We start from the raw sequence: 17,179 nt of genomic DNA, 5'->3' as shown, positions 1-17,179 counted from the left end.
CAGGCTGTCAGCAAACTTTCGGACACCTTTACCTCTGCTGTTAAATAGGTTAACCATGGCCCTGGCCTCAACATGTTTAGAACAGAGATTTAGTGTTTAGTGGATGTTAGCAGGGATTCCGTAACAGAAAACCGCACATTCCAGCGTCTCATGTCTAAAGAGCAGAATTTACATCAGGCTTCTGAGGAATCAAATCAGCCTACCATCAGGGGAGAAACCCCAATGGAAAGGGGCAAAACCCAGAGCAGGTGCATACTAACCACCTAACTGCACACTAGAGGTGTTTCGACAGATCTTTAATCCCAATCTTGCTCATGTGCATGTTATTTTGTTGCCATCTGCCCATGTTATTTGCCCAGAACATAAATTTTCCTCGATCAAAAGTTTTATGTACAACACAGCATTCACAGAGTGGGTAGAAGTCCAGCTCACAGATTTAAAAACAAGATCAAACCAGAATGTTTTAAAAACAGATGCTCCATCTTATTAACACTCATGTGGTATATTATATCCCACTGCGGCGTTTTCTTAGGAAGTGAAATATAGATTTTGGCACATTCTGTCCTTGAGATAAAATGAAGACAAGGGGATGAGTTCAGGAAAGAAAGATTTTATCTGTTGTAAACAAACTTAAGCCACTTGAATTTCAAACACAACCAATAAGTTTTTAGCCACACCATTTACAGCTGCTACATGTTCTTCCCCATTTCCTGCTACAACAAATGAACATTTTAGAAAACATGCTTGGTTTTGTATTTGAATTAGCATTTCAAACTTTTATTTTGGTAAAATCATACAATAAATGCACAGATGAGTTCTCCCATGCAGTGCATAGCTTCTACACTACTACATAAAGCAAATACTAAATCTAAAGTGCTCCAGGTTGCTCCAAGTACAGTTAGCAAGTGAAGGGCATTTGCATCTTTTCCTGGAAGGTATGAATTTAACGGTACAAATTGTACAGCAGGTGTCTTAGCACCATCACTTGCTAACTGCCCCTCAGAGGCCCAACCCCAGAGGCACTGTATATGCAAATGCAACACTAGAGAAGAACCACATGTTTAAGATTGCCTTGTGCCAGACATTCACTGAAACAAAACCTCTAACAGAACAAAATTCCATTTTAAAAGAAGAAATGCACACATTTGGAGAAACTGGACACTTTTTGCACTGATACATTTAAGAAATTATTAGGTCATTTGAACACTATTCCAAACCTTGGCATGTTGTTTTTTTTTCTCCTATTTCCAATTTTGAGAGCCAATCAAGTAATTATATAGAAATATGGCCTGTAGGCCTTCAACAGCTGTGGATACTGACTCAGTCCAATATAGTCTGAAACATTAAAAAGCTCACACTACCCCAAGTATAGAAATTCCACGCATACAGGTGACATTCAACATTCAAGTGCCAGTGTTTTTGTACTGTCTTTTGGTCAAGCTTCTTGAAACGTTCAAAGAATCGCTTTGAGGCTTACAAAAATAAATATTTCTCAAAAATGCTTAATAAATTACACAAAACTAGCAGCAAAAGTAGAATCTAGAAATCTGTGTGCAAAGAGCTAAATTCCCCACTGCTAATCCCCCTGGTCCCAAATAAATCCTGGTAAATATTGAGATCCCTTCCCCTTTTGTAAACAAGCTGCGTTTCTATCTCCCCATTCACAACATTTGGAAGCTTGAGAACACACACTCAAGACATTTATATATAAAACTCTAGATGTGCAATAAAAGAACTTTGTAAAACTTGATGGGCACAACATACATGGGCCTAGACCTAACTTAAGTAGCACCATTCAACTTTAAGTTCTCAATACTGTCAGTGCATCTGCTTGAATTCATCAATTTTAAAAAAATGTCAAGGCACAACACACTTGAGAAGAAAAAATCTATTGCACTCGAGTAAAATGCTTTTTTTTCCTCCTCCTCTCTGAGGTTTCCTTCCTCTTTAAAAGGAAGCAGAAAGCTGGCTCAGAGCCAGCAGTTAGTTTATATCAGAGCAGATGATCTCTTGGAGACGACAGCATTAAAATGTACCACAAAGGAGGGCAAACCTGGTGTTTGGCCACCACACAGTGATCATGACCACCACAGTGCAGCGGAGCCCGAGAGCATGCCAGGCCCAACTCAGACCCTGTGCATATCTGCCAATGCCTCAGAATGAACTCGGCCAGTTCCTAACACCTCTGTGTAGGAAAATGAGGCATGCCTACCAACGCAGCTTGAAAAGAGAAAATGTTTGTAATAAGTAAAGCCTGCGACAGAATTTGTCCTCTGTCCTTGACCAAAAAACAAAACACTAGCATGCGTATATACGACCAAAGAGGCCATGACGAGAGGCAGGCTCGCTTTGGTACTATGGTCCGTTTTAAGCTATTTAAACTTCACCTTCAAGTTGGCACGCATATTTTTGTTGGGGTTTTTCTTTCCCCGCTGATGAAACATTAAAAGATTTTTTTAACATTTCTTATCTCTTTTCCATGAAATGTTTCAAGAAAAAAAAATAACAAAAATTCTGCATGCTTACAGTGGCTAGCATGTGGTACTTACTAGCTGCCATAACACTGTCAAGTCAATTAAAAGCAGTGGAGTAACAAGTTCCAGCACTGTGTATTGTTAACCAGAGTGTAGTTAACACTGAGTGTTTACCATTTTGTCATGACTATTCCTATCACAACTGGAATGGCCTTTCTGAAGACTACCATTTACCTAAATAGGTGCCTACCCAGGATAGAGTGAGCAAAAATTCAGAATTCCTTTACAGCAAAGTTGCCGCATATGAAAACACTTGTACAGCGCTTCTATGCTGCTTCCATGAGCTGTTAGTTCTCTGGCCTGTAATGTAGGCTACATGATATCCCTAAGTCAATTTGAAGTTCAAATGGAATTGTGACTCAGTCAAGCCACATTATCCTTTTTGCCAAGGTTTGATTAAGTACAATCTTTATATTATAAACAAAAACAAATTTAGCTCTTGGCCAAGTTCATTCAGTGAAATGATAAAACAATGTCCTGTTTAAATTTAAAGGCACAGTACATTAACATATAAATGATCCTCAGTTTTTTTTGCTTCAAAACAAAGAAAAGTGCAGTTGAAAACTAAGCCCAATGTCCTACATCAAACATAACTGGGTGTCCATTGTTGGTTCCTGACTACAAAGTGACGCTCTGTTCTGCCACGGCCATTCTGAATGCAGGCAGAGAATCACAGCGTGTAATGTACTGCAAGTTCTTAAAGCTACACAGGGCGCAGAGTCTGGCTTAAGTTAACATGTGGTTTCCATTCAGCTAGTCTGGCATGGTGAGCCACTGCACTGAGACATTTAGTTGCCCCACCAATCCACTTGGGCATAGCTTCCTCCATAGTTTCCATAACTCCCTCCATAGCCATCACTGACAAAACTGCCAAAGCCACCTGAGACAAGACAGAGGAAAAAAATAAATAAAGCAACCAACAAAAGTCTTATTTTATCCAATAAAGCAAACTTAACCTTTCCTTCTTAGGCAAAGAGTCAAGTTAAATGTTACGCATACCCTTATTTCCACCAAATCCTCTGTTGCCTCCATGGCCTCCTGGATTACGAGCACCACGGTTGCCAAAGCTGTTGCCACCTCCAGCCATCTGACGGTAATCTCTAGCTCCGAAACCACCAGAGAACCTGCACAGCCACAGGACATTAGAACGCAATGCACGATGTGCTAAAGCAAAAAGTAAAATAAATAAATAAAACCCCAGGTGGTCTATACGAATAAGAAATTTGCACCTCTTGGAGCGACCTCGGCTGCTGTTTTTGTGCTGGTGCTCAAACGCCAAGCTCTCCAACCAGGAAGGAACCTCCTGTTTTGCCTCCACCAAGATGTCCAGCATGTCCTTAGTGATATTGCTGTTCTTGTCATTGTAGAAAGAGGTGGCCAAACCTGAATTAATTACACAAGTGCAACATAAACAGATAATTAGACTGGGATAGTAGAAGGTCTTTTTACCTTCTGTCACACCCATGTTTCAAACAGTGTGAGCCTCCAGCTGCTAGCTTCCTATATATATATATATAAAATCACTGATGAGGGGTGTTTGGGACAGCGTTGGGGGGGTGTGCTTGTTGGTCATTTTTTAATGGTAAACTCCATATGTGCATCTGCATTGTGGTCATTTTTACAGCTCAGAGCTGGTAGCTGATATGGACTTTATAAAGGCTGATGTGTTTGTGGCATTAGGTCTTGAAGGTACAAAACAGCCAGGTTTGCTAAGAAATTCTTTCATTCTGCTGACATGAGAGGCAACTGCATGCTCCACTCAGGGAATTCAAAGCTCTCTGAAGAATTATAACTAGTGCTGCATTAATAAATAATTTCTCGATGCATGGAAGCACCTTTGCACTGTGCACTTATTTATATATTTATCAAAAACATACTGATAAAGCTGATAAACAAACTCAGCACCCATCACTGTTCTCTGATGAACTCACCAAGGTTTCCCACACGTCCAGTACGCCCAATGCGGTGGACATACTCCTCAATGTCACTGGGCAGGTCAAAGTTGATGACATGCTTCACGTTGCTGATATCCAGACCACGGGCAGCCACCTAAGAGTGAGTGTATTATTATCATTACTGCTACACAACAGGAGAGGCAGAGGCTTTTACAGAACACGCAGGATGAACTCACCGCCGTGGCGACCATAATGGGGCAATGGCCCGAGCGGAACTGGTGAAGCGCCTCCTCCCGATCCCTCTGAGAGCGGTCACCATGGATGCTGGTACAAGCATAACCCTCACGATACAGGAAATCCTCTAGGGCATCTGCACCTTTTTTAGTCTCCACAAACACCAGCGTAAGGGAATCTTTTCCTGTATCCAGAAACACAGTCTGAGGTCTACATGTCACGTGAGAGCAAGCCACTTCAGACAAACATCCAAAAAGAACAATGACAACAAATATGGCGAACAAGACCCTTTTTGCATCATTTGACAACCATTAAGTGAAATTCCTTCATAGCCTCAAGATACAGATAGAGAAACCCCAGACCCTTGACTTAAAAGAAAGGAATAAAACTGGGTTCAATGTTTGTCACAGCTTTCTTTAATGGCCATCAAAGCAAAGCTCAAGAGGATGTGAGGCGAGTGAGTCAGGAATGAACAAGGCTTTTCTTTGAAAAGACATCATTCACTCCCCAGCATCACGCCAGCAGCAGCCTTTGCCTTAGATAATGTTGAGATGGCAACAGTGACTGATGACGATTCACTACATGCTTGCGTGTCTCCATGCCAAGTTGCTATGGTAAGATACAGATGAGAGCTCATCCAAGCAGCCACTCACATTCATCTGCATTATGTTGTGCTGGTAACCATGGAAACACACGATCAAGACCATTTTTATTCCCACTTGACCATTTAAAAGGATGTGCTTTAACTAAACGGACATGTCCTTTGAGTTAAAGCAAGAGGCATACTTGGATACAACAAATTTTAAATGACATCAGCTGCACAACTGGAAAAATCTGTTACCACGGTTAGCCATGATTTCCAGAGGCAACATCCAAATGGATGGAAAATGGGTCACATTGCAGGCAGATTACACATACCAAAACTAAAATGATACCTTTGGCTGAGACGGAGCTAAAAGAGTGCATCAGTATTAAACAAGCATCCTACCTAAAAAGCTCAATATATTAAAGCATATGAAGGAAAAGTAGAATGTAACGGCCAATGAAATATGAACATGTTTTATCACGGACTGCAAAGCCCACACTTACCTGGTCTCTCTGGAGTTTCAGTTGCATTTTCCTGAACCTCACTTGGAATGACTAAATAAAACCAAACCTCCTAGTGAATTTATGCAACTTTTACCACTGGAAAAACTTCCAAATTGCAGTACAGTACAGATAAATCAATCCATCTTTTATTCAAGACCCACAAACATTAGTGACTATATTAATTACAAATCTACAACACAAAATTCTGCAACAAACATTGAACCTTTTAATACCTCATTACTACCTCTGAATGTTAATGTCTTATTCAGCAGCATTTATCTGGGAACTACAGGTTTGTCTGTTACCCATACAGAATAGAGGCTCTACCTGTGGCATTTAGCAAATCCAGCAGGAATGAGCGTTTGTCACTCTCTTCAACCCAGACCACCTTCTGGGTAATGTTTTCTGAGGTGGAGCCTACTCGGCCCACAGCCAAAAAGATGTACTCCTCCAGGAAGTCACGGGCCAAGATCTGTAAACAATGCATATGGTCTTAATGGCTGCTAACAAAGTAATGATGTACACAAGTGAAAAAAGACATGTAAGGACAAGCACCTGAATCTCCTTGGGAAAGGTGGCACTGAACATCATGGTTTGGCGTAAACCTTTTGGTGGCATGGTGTCCTGCTCCACGATACGTCTGATCTGTGGCTCAAAACCCATGTCCAGCATTCGGTCAGCTTCATCTAGAACCAGGTAACTGGTAAAGAAGGAAAAAAAAAAAAGGGAGAATCTACAAATTGCCTCCACTGGATTAAGTGCACAAAAAAACCTGCTGCACAGTGTGAAGCTCATATCACTCACTTGCAGTAGTCCAGGCCGATCTTTCCACGCTCCATCATGTCTACCAGACGTCCCGGTGTGGCCACCAACAGGTGGCATCCCCTCTCCAGATCCCGAATCTGCTGGCCAATGTCAGCCCCTCCATACACTACACATGGACGCACTCTGGAACGGTATGCAAACTACAACACAGACAGAAATCAATGGTCATATCTGAAAATAAATTATTGTTCAGGTCTGCCAAGAGTGAGGGAACTGTTGGAAATACCTTCCTGGCTTCATCATAGATCTGTAGAGCAAGCTCTCTGGTTGGAGCCAGGACCAAGGAGATCGGATACTGCTTTCGGCGGCCATATTTTCCATTATCCTAATAAAAGTAGCGCCATGAGAATCTGCACTGTAACTGGGTCATATCAATCGTTTGCAATCTAAAGGGTTTCTAAAAATAAAAATCATTTATTGGTGGCTAGAAAGAGCAGAAGACCATTAGTACCTGGCCACTGGTTTTAGAAGCTTGCAAGGCTTCTCCTGGTCCATCAGTATAGATCTGACTCAACACTGGGAGCAGAAATGCTGCAGTCTTCCCAGAGCCTGAGCAAATGCAACAAGAATAATAAAAGCACCTTGCCAAACAGCCCCTAATAAGGATAAAGTTTGAATTTAGTCCCATACTGGATGTGGAAAATGGCTTACCTGTCTGAGCACAGGCCATTAGGTCCCTCTTGGCCTTGATTATGGGAATGGCATGCTTCTGTACAGGAGTGGGACGGGTATAGCGGCTCAGATTTATGTTACCCATTATGATTTCTCCCATGTCAACATCATGGAACTGAAAAAAAAAAAGGATATAAAAGCCATGTTCGGTTTTGGTGACAGAGAAAGGTTTAATTTGCGAGCACTGTGAGACTTACATTCTCAATAGGGCCAGGGCAATTGCTGCCAGTGGCCTCCACAGGAATGTCATCATACTTCTCAAAGTTAATCCCTGTGTTGCCTCCAGAGAACAGCTCACTGAGGATGATGAGGAGAGACAAGAGAGAAACAGAGAAGACCGACTTTATTAAAGCAGCAGATGGGCTCTTTGTTGGAGCGTAATTAGCAGTTGGTTCTGCTACGTACTGTTCTAGGCGCTCATTGGGTGGAGTAGGCTTTGACCAGTCCTCTTCATCCCTGGACTCTTCTAACCACCGACTGTTTCCCATTCCACCTCCAGCACTAAAGCCTCCACGCTCATACCTGAACAATAACATTGTTTTTAACCCCCTGGGGTCCAAAGGCGCGCCGCCTTTTCCTCTTCAACGTGAAATCCACTTAAAATACTCCGTCATTCATAATCATACACATACATGTAACACATCATTCGAAACTGTAAAGTGTCTACTTTTATTTGAGTGCCTTCATAACAACAAAATGCTGTGCTTTTGGCAAATAAAGAAAATAACCAGGGTGTGCATTCAGACATCTCTGTCTCCTTGACCATCTTCCTGAAACACGTTAGAAACATGAACTGATAACGCCGCCAATACTTATCCACAGGAACATGATACATGTCTAAAGCCTGAAATGTCTACTTTTAAATGAGGTAATTAAAATTAAAAAGCAAATATTGTCTTTTTGTGTAATCTGTATGCAAGTAAAGAGAGGTACAGTTTTTCTGGCTCAACCTCATTAGCACTAATGTGATCCCACCTACCACGTGCACGGCATTCATATGGAAATTACCTGACGCGGGACGAGATCAACGCCCATGTACATTTACAGCTGACATTTAGAATCATTTGCTTTTACTCAGAGCCATATTGTACTGGTCATATACAATATTGTTACTTGTATACATAGTTACTTTATTATTTATTTTAAGCATCTGTCTTGTAGTATTGTTTCTGTTTGCGCCGTCTCTTGTCTGGCACTGTTTGCACTAGGTCTGTATGTAGCACTATAGTCCTGGAGAAATTACAATAAAGCTTCTTGACTCTATTGTGTTGTTCATGTTTTTTTAACATTGACAAAATAAGACTTATTTTACTAATTACAGATATAAATAAAATCTTAAGTCTTTTGTACTTAATTGTACACTATTTTATTAAACTACAAGCAAAAGATTTTCTCTTCAAGTCTCCCCACATTCATTCTTTTGTCAACACAATCCAGACTAAGCCATTAGGGGTTTGGACCTCCTCAGGTGTGAAACATCAATATTCATGACCATTGACCCGCCCTCGCATATTGCCTTTACACAACAAAAACTGTCTTACAAAAGTTAAATAATGTATTGTTTCATGTGAATGAGTGGGTAAAATGGTTTTTACATCTTTTTGTAGCAAATTCTCAACTCTACAAGAGTAGAGAACTTTGTTTGTGAACAAATGTTTAGTATGTGTTTCTTAGTCTTATTTCATCAACTTTTCTTTTTTACTAACCACACAAACATCATTTACTTAAAAATACAAAACATGCACATACATTTTACTTACATAATATTGTAGCCCAGTTTGTGCTGAATACAGTGTTATGTGATATTAGCCATTAATATGTTTTAAAGTAACTGAAAAAAGACCAAATGTAAGAGCATGTCAGAACCTCTGCCAGTGTCCCAAAATGGTCGGAGTAAAGTAATATTCCTTTACCTTCCTCTTGAGCCTGTCCCCCTGTCGTTGAAGAAAGCAGACTTTCCTCTGTCAGAACGCCCACCGAAGCTGGAATAGGCATCCCTGTTCAAACCTGTGTTCCAGCCGCCATCTTTGTTTTCAAAGCCACTGAAAGCTACAAAAATAACGTTTAGATGTACAAGACGAACTGAGAGTAATAATGTGATGTTTTTCTATTGGAGAAATAGGAGTACTTGGGTTATGCATGGGTTGGTTGAAGGTGCCACCACCCCTATTTCCACGGAAGCTGCCGCGACCAGTTCTGTCATTGCGAGGGGGACCACGGCCGAAGTTTGCAGCTCCATTCATGCGATTATCATGGTATCCATTAACAAAGCAGTTGTTACGACCACCATCCCATCCAGGAGAGTCTTCCACAGAGAACAAAAAAGTAAATCAAATGACAAGAAGCAGGCCTGATTGTAGACATTTGAGAAAGGAACGCCAGAAGCCAAGCCCACAAAAAAAATAGGGCTTGGGAATGTGATGTCGCGCTGCAATGGCTTGTGGGAAACAGACAGTGTTTTAATATGCCCGAGTTAATTGCAAATATCAATCACGCTTCAGTTATTTTTCAAATTTGGGGTCATTTGAGGTACTTTTGATTAAAAACAAATATACCGATAATATTTCACAGTGGCACAAAAAAGTAATAAGGTGTATAAACCGACTAACATGACCAACAAACATTACTTTTTATAGCAGGGGAAAATGTGTGTATGTGCTCCTGGCATTTGCAGTCTAGAGAATTTAAAAAAAAAAAAAAAGGTTCTTAACTACTGTTATCTATTTTAAATCAGCTAATTACATTTCAATCTCTTGCTCATGCTTTTGACATATTTGCAGTTAATCACATCCACACAGACTCAGAAGGTTATAAAATCTTACAGATTTTTCTTTGCTAACGTCATAAAGATATAATCCACTGTGATTATTCAGTCAAAACTGAAATTAGGAGGTAGAGGATGTTTGAATTATCAAATCCAAGATTTGGGTGTTCCATATTTTTTCCCATTACCTGCTAGTTGTGTGACTGCACTCACACCACAGCAGAAAACAGTAAAAGGACAAAGCTCAGAGTCTTTGTTCCAATTATTGTGCGGTAGTTCATGTAATGATTATGAATACCTGCACCACCTATTTTTAAATAAATAAATAAATAAATTTAACAAAATATTGCAAGTTTTCTGAACAAAGTATTAGTCACCTCCCTTCAATCAGAGAGACACTAGATAAGCATGGGTGTGTGACTTGTGTATGTAGAAAAGGGCAGATAGCTTTTTCCTCCAAGCACGTTACACTGCCCTGTAAAGATGCATGAGCAGATGTTCAAAAGGATGCACCAGCTGGCCTCAAGTCTCAGAGGAACCACATGTTTGCCTTCACCATCCCTAGCTGCACATATGTTTAGGGAGAGCTAGCTGGATGGTGGAAAATGGCAAACCCAAAATGTGCGGAAAAATATATCCATTTAAAAGTACTTGATGTAAATTAAATGCTTTTGCAGACCATATAGAAAATCAATCCAAAAATGCAGCGTGGCATGATGTGGATTCCCAAGCCCTGTTCCCACTGGTACTGGGTGAGCGAGCAGTAGTTATCAAAAAGCAAGTGAAAGCAAACTAGTACTGCATTAGCATACAGTGACTCAGATGAGAAAGGTGGACCAAACACCCAGGTACAAAGTGGAAGATCTAGTTTACTTAAATACTTGTCAATAGTCTAACCAGAAGTGGAACTAGTGCTAATCAAACCACAAAGGCAACCAAAAAAAACAGCTTTGGCAAGACGGCCTCTTTTCACTACAGGCTCCAGTAATAATTAAAAAGAAACAAAATTATCAGCTGCAATTTTGCATACATTCAGCTAGCCTGAAACAGAGATGAAATGGCATGTCATGCAATGTCCTACCAGCTGCTCTACAATTACCAATCTGAGCGAGCACAGTCTGTGTTCTCATTCCTAACGCACACAGGTAATAAGGAGCCTCTATCAAAACTCCCTCACAGCTCTCCATAAACATGCCAAGTGAACCAGCCAAATCTTTTCTTACTGCAGACGGACAAACTACAGATGAACGATAAAACAGGACAGGACTTTTTTCCTGAAACCTTCAGAATGTGGTAAGTCACAGTACACAACAGTTCAGAATTCACAAAAAATGAGTATGAAACTAACAAGAAACAAATAAATAGTTAAGATAACTGTTTCTCCATTATCCGGCATCAGAATGACCAAAAACAACAATAAATCAAAGACGGATACGTTGCATCTTTTCAGGTTTATATCTGGAAAATTCTAGCTAAGAACAAGGGAAATAGCACTGACTAAAATGGAGGTGGGGGTTTTGAGCAAACCTTTACACAGTGAAGCACAAAAAAACTTGGATTTATGCAAGTAAAAAAAATTGCCAGCCCCCTGTGGCCAGCTTCAGAACACTGCAATAAACAAAACAATATGATTATATCCAGTTAACTAGCTAACTACACTGCCTAGAACACAATTATGGCACCATCACTAATAACAATAACTACAACAATAATATTAAATTCTTTTGCCTCAAAAGTTGAATTCTACATCAGCAGACATCTGTGCCATACATCCATAAGGAGGCTCAATCTCAAACCTTAAACCTACATGAACAAACAGTTAAGCATGCAGCAAAAGCAGGCATTCCCATCATATTATTAGAGCATTAATTAGTTTGCACATTTTGCTAACTTCATTCTCTTTCACAAAGGCAATAATGCTGTGACTGATAACTGCATATAGTAGCAGTCAGCTTGAGGGCCAAAGGCGAGGGAAGGGAGGGGGGACACTACACATGTCCCATGCAAACACAGAGATACGGGTGTACCACATCTGTCTGGCCAGCCACCACCATAGGTGTGATAGAAGGAAAGCTCCTGAGATGGGTATCTTGGGCAACCTGAGCAGATGCATAGTGCACTTAAGGACAACGCCTTTCTTCATATAGACAAAAAGGCAAAACAATCAAGCCTTACTCTAATGGCTACAAACACAATTGTAAAGCAATTACTGTTTCTCTCAGGGAACTGAATTTAGCGATGTTACAAAACCGAGCGACTGTCTTAAGAAAACTTCTTGTCTATATTGTGTAAAAGTCTAAGTGTGTAGTGTCAACGACCCTCTTCCTCCACAACCATATACTCAACTGGAAAAGAAATGAAAAAAGGAGAGAAATGAAAGTGACTACAGCTGATGAATAGCTGTGTGGAATAGATGGAAGTTAGATACTGTACAAGGATGGGCTAACTCCCCAAACAGAACACAAAAATGTGAGAAGGATTCATTACACTGATGTCTATGCCCAGTAAACTTTGAGCTTTAGATACTGGCCCTATATGCTGGATTGTGGACACAAAATTAAACTTTCATGCATTTAGGAATGCAGAGCACCCGTAGCAAAGCTAACAAAACAAACTTACAGCTCAGTACTGGTGGCACTGAATAACCGCTCTGTCTACTAGAGGAATAAGCATTTCCTGCTGTGAAGAAATAAAAATAAATAAAAACAGTAAACATAAGAAAAAGAATACAAATATAAATAAACCTGGTTTTTTTTTTGGACGTTTGAAAAAAAAAAAAAAAAGAAAAAAAAAAGGCTTCACAACAATGTGACTTAACTCATCTTCCTCAGCTTCTTAACACAATGAAAACATTCTCTGCACTGATTAAACTCAAAAACCCAGCAAACTAACAAATAGGCAATAAACAAAAATTAAGACTGTCAGGGAAAAAAAAAAAAAAAAAGTATGAGGAAAAGTTAGCCCTAAATAAAATGACAAAACAGAGTGACAATTCATGCTCTCTCAAATACACAGTGAACCTTAATCAACGCACTGGAGAACATACTGCATCATCAGATGTTTAAAATCTGCTAAAAGGTAAGTGATAAAAATAAATAAATAAATAAATAAATAAATAAATAAATAAATAAAAAAATAACACAACAAACTGATCAATTTATACACATCTGATGCACAAATGTGCACCTCGTGCTCCAATGCTAGAGCTGCAGTATGCTGTAAACAGCATTTAACTTGATGGGACACAGTTCTATAAAAACAACAATTGGTTGTTAGTAAAACATAAAAACACTTACCATTATTACCAGCATCTTTATTTCTCAAGTGAGGAGGAATGTAACGCCCTGGGGTTTAAAAGAAATCTCAATGAATGGGCATTTAAGAGAAGGCAGCATTAAATTTCAGCCAACATTGTGTGTACAATATATTATCATAATACTATACAAGGCAAACAAATACTGACATGAGTGTATCAAGAATACAACCATAACAAATGACATGGCCAAATGTTTGTACAAACCTGACCATCGTACCCATATGTGGGTCTTCCCCAGACTACTGACACAAAGCACAGCTGTAGAGGAGGTGCTAGTGCATTACAATGCAAGTAAATTATTTTTTTTTAGTTCCTTTTAATGGAATGCCATGTTCCAGCATGACAATATTACCATGCACATATAAAGACATGGTTTGCCAAATTTCTTTAGGATGAACTGAATAAACACAAATCCCCACAGCTGTGTTCCAATGCTATTCTTTGAAAAAGAATGGAGATTATCAGAAATGCTAAGGAGGACTAAATCTGGTATGTGATTTACAAACACACATATGGGTGTAACAGTCAGGTGTCCACAAACCTTTGGCCATGTTGTGCGAGAGATAATTATTCATGTGTATAAAATGTCTTCTAAGAGTGTGAATGTAAAATGCATGTAAAGAGAAGTGTGATTTAAAAACTTACTGCCAGTGCCTCCACCCTGCCCATCTGCAGAGTTCAAGTCTAGGGCAGAAAGCTAGAAAAAAAAATAATAATGAGGAGGGGAAAAGAAAAACCACTCAAGTCAACTACCAGTCACTAAATAGGACACAGTGCAACTACTTATAATCCACTTTTAGTACCTGCTAATTGTAGTATGGAATGCTGTGTGTAACTATGCTTGTTAGATTGGGGATACATTGTGAAATGTGGCTTTATGTTCAAGTTCTGGAGAAATGTAACAATCCAAAGTATTTTTTAAACATTAGCAAATTTCTCAAATTTGTACAGTAATGTTATTTTAAACCTTACAGCTTTCTCCCCTCCAAACTTATTAAAGATCAATAAGTGACCCCAGACTCCACTAACTGCTCCATAGTGTAACAAAGGACAAGTCTACAATCGAACAAAGCTGTACAGTTTATAATCAGTGCACCGCTAATCGAGTTGATCGTGTACAAGTCGCGTGTGTGACGTGATGACAGGCGCAGTGTTGACTGCATCCGGCAGCTCGCGCATCTCTCTGTACTGTGGCACGTTCTGCGTGCATCTTCCTACCATAAACTGTAAAATAAATAATGCGTGCATATACGTGTGTATAAATAACGCTTATAATAAAGCATTGCTGAACCCGAATTTGCACGTAGTCGGACATAACGTTCGATTATCTGCGATGTTCTCCTTCTTAACCTGAAAGGCGAACAAAATGTCCGACGATGGAAGAGACAAGATGTTGTGGAGAGAAGAAACCCAGGCGAACTGAGCAGTCCGCTAATCATCCTCAACACGAAACCCTATAGCATCTGCTGCTAACGTGTGTGTGTGTGTGTGTGTGAAAGCGAGCTCACGTGTATTTAATGACAGAACCGGGGACCTGATTATCAGCCTCCTGCCTTGGGCCTCAGCTTTATCTAACACCACATACACGTGTAACGCTTTAGCATCGACAACAGGCTTTAAATAAACAAGTCGGAATGAAGTTTACTCACAAAACACGACGGCAAGAACACACGATAACACGCCACACGACCTGATATTCACGTTATTTCGGAATCTAGCTGCTTAACTCGCTGCTAAAGGCGCGATATTTCACGTAGCTGTGAGCGGTGATGTGATTATCAAATCTAACTTTGGCGAAATGCGTAATACGCAAAAGCTAACAAGCTAACTGTGGATGTAAGCTAATCCTGGCAGATTCAGAGCCGGACAGAAGATTAACGACTCGGTTTAGATTTTAACCAAACAAACCGGATTATAAACTAGTCGCCGGTGATTCAGGACACCGCCGTGTAAATAACCCCGTGATCACGAAGCGGATTTAAGAACAAATACGTCGTTAATTTAAATAAAAGTAAACGGTTTTTCTGATTTCGGGCTGTTGAGAAAAGCCGAACTTACCTGCTGATCTAGACCGTCGACGGCAACATGACTCATAACTAGAAAAAATAGTGAGGAGGATTTCTCCTTTTCACCAGATATTTTCTTTGTTAGCAAGCCGGCTAACTAGCTAGCTACAGGAACACGGCCAAATTCTCCTTCTCGAACAACGCGCTGCTCTTCTTCTGTATCAGGTTCGAAAAAGCGAAATATGAAGGTATAAAGCCAGCGGGTACAAACTTACGAAGGATTTTTCTTTTAGAATTTGCGTAGCGATTAAAACAAAAAACCTACACCGAAGTTTCACGACAGCTAACTCGCTATGCGTCTAGACTCTAAGACTGTCGGTAACAGCACCTTGCGATATTCGGTACGTGAAATAGAGCCCAGGCTGAGCGCAGATATCGCGAGATTTCGTAGTTCAGTGGCGACGCGACGCGGAAAGTATCGAGAGAATACATGTAGCAGGAAGCTGTGCGTGCGCGTGCTCGTGTGTGTGTGTGCGTGCGTGCGCGTGTTTGTGTTTTATTGGAAGGGATGTTTTTAAGCTCGTGATTGTTCATTGTTATTTGTGTGACGTTGATTTGTTATAAATGCAAATATATTTAGGAATATATATATATATATATATATATATATATATATATATATATATATATATATATATATATATATTAGGATTTACCTTGAATGTATTTAGGACATTGATGATTGAGTAAGTTATCAAGAGGGTATTTATACTGTACCTGAATTTAGGTTTTTCTTTGTTTTTGTTTTTCTGCTGGATAGATTAGATTAGCTTCAACAAACCATTTCAAATGCATCTGTTAGTCAAAGTGATATGCAGTAGATTTGTACATTATTCTAATAGAAAACAGGGCTCTCAAGTTTTGAAGACAGGCAAGAGTGACATTTCCACCCCCCCCCCCCATCACTGACCACATTTTAATTAAATACAAAGTATTTGTTCAATTTCCACTTATTAATGTGTGTGTGTGTGTGAGAGAGGGGGGGGGGGAGATTATGACTGGTGTTGTTTATTGTAAGTGTTTGTTGCCTTTTTGGACTCCTTTATCATTTGTAATGTTGCTCCCATTTAAAACCGTTCGGCTCAAGACCAGCCTTTTTTAGGGTCATGATTGAGGACAATGTCCCGCACAGAGACAAGCTGTTTCGTGTTGAGGTCTTGTTCAAACCAACCATCGAAAATACCCTCTCTAATTAATGTTTTTTTTTCATTGGTTGTTGCGTTAAATCTTACCCATATACATTAGTGCTATTTCCTGATTGGCTCAACTAATGTGTGTGTGTGTGTGTGAATGATACTACAAGTTATGGACCCAGATTAGAAAAGATTTCATTCTGCTTTTAATTAACAGGGATATTTTTTCCTGACCAGCTACCAGCAGATAAAACACAGGTCCACCCGATAGAGAACTGTGCTGTTAGAAAGGACTCAGAGATACAGATTTAAAATGAATACTATTATTAAAGAGCCTTAAAAGTCCAGGGTCCCCAGTTAGATCCTGTGCATGTGAATGAATGTGTGTGCTTGATGCCCTTTGGACTGACATCCCATCCCAGACTGCCTCATTCCCTGAGTTCCCAGAATAGGCTCCCTGTCACCCAGACTTTTTAAATTCTCTTGTTGTAATCATCACAGTAATGATCACCACAAGCATGGAGCTCCACACAGAGGAAGATATTAAAGCAAGCACTATACAAAATGAATTCATTAATAAGCTTCCACATTTTTTGTCCGGCAATATTGTCTGAACATACAGTATTTACACTGGTCAGCGCTGTTTCTGTT

General features: G+C 39.9%; 1 protein-coding gene across 7 annotated transcripts; it reads right to left on the bottom strand.

Annotated features, from left to right (window-relative positions):
• Positions 1 to 594: 594 nt before the first annotated feature.
• ddx3xa (DEAD-box helicase 3 X-linked a) lies at positions 595 to 15,752 on the bottom strand. 7 transcript variants are annotated; one of them, XM_060876347.1, is made up of 21 exons: positions 15,388 to 15,752; positions 13,975 to 14,026; positions 13,310 to 13,357; positions 12,633 to 12,689; positions 12,041 to 12,112; positions 9,378 to 9,554; positions 9,163 to 9,298; positions 7,655 to 7,771; positions 7,447 to 7,546; positions 7,229 to 7,364; positions 7,029 to 7,126; positions 6,804 to 6,902; positions 6,557 to 6,717; positions 6,308 to 6,452; positions 6,080 to 6,224; positions 5,753 to 5,803; positions 4,666 to 4,847; positions 4,466 to 4,583; positions 3,764 to 3,917; positions 3,534 to 3,658; positions 595 to 3,414 (listed from the first exon to the last, which is right to left on the bottom strand). In XM_060876347.1, the coding sequence occupies exons 1-21, from the start codon at positions 15,421 to 15,423 to the stop codon at positions 3,323 to 3,325; spliced, it is 2,301 nt and encodes a 766-aa protein (XP_060732330.1). In that variant the 5' UTR covers positions 15,424 to 15,752; the 3' UTR covers positions 595 to 3,322. The 7 variants fall into 7 exon arrangements, with proteins under 7 accessions (XP_060732330.1, XP_060732329.1, XP_060732331.1 ...); XM_060876346.1 differs by having other exon boundaries at positions 12,633 to 12,692; positions 15,388 to 15,751; XM_060876348.1 differs by lacking the exon at positions 5,753 to 5,803 and having other exon boundaries at positions 12,633 to 12,692; positions 15,388 to 15,751.
• Positions 15,753 to 17,179: the final 1,427 nt, after the last annotated feature.

Source organism: Tachysurus vachellii, chromosome 8 (genome assembly GCF_030014155.1).
Source record: "Tachysurus vachellii isolate PV-2020 chromosome 8, HZAU_Pvac_v1, whole genome shotgun sequence".
NCBI lineage: Eukaryota > Metazoa > Chordata > Actinopteri > Siluriformes > Bagridae > Tachysurus > Tachysurus vachellii.
The sequence above is the reverse complement of the archived record's forward strand: the minus strand, read 5'-3'. Positions and strand labels throughout refer to the sequence as shown.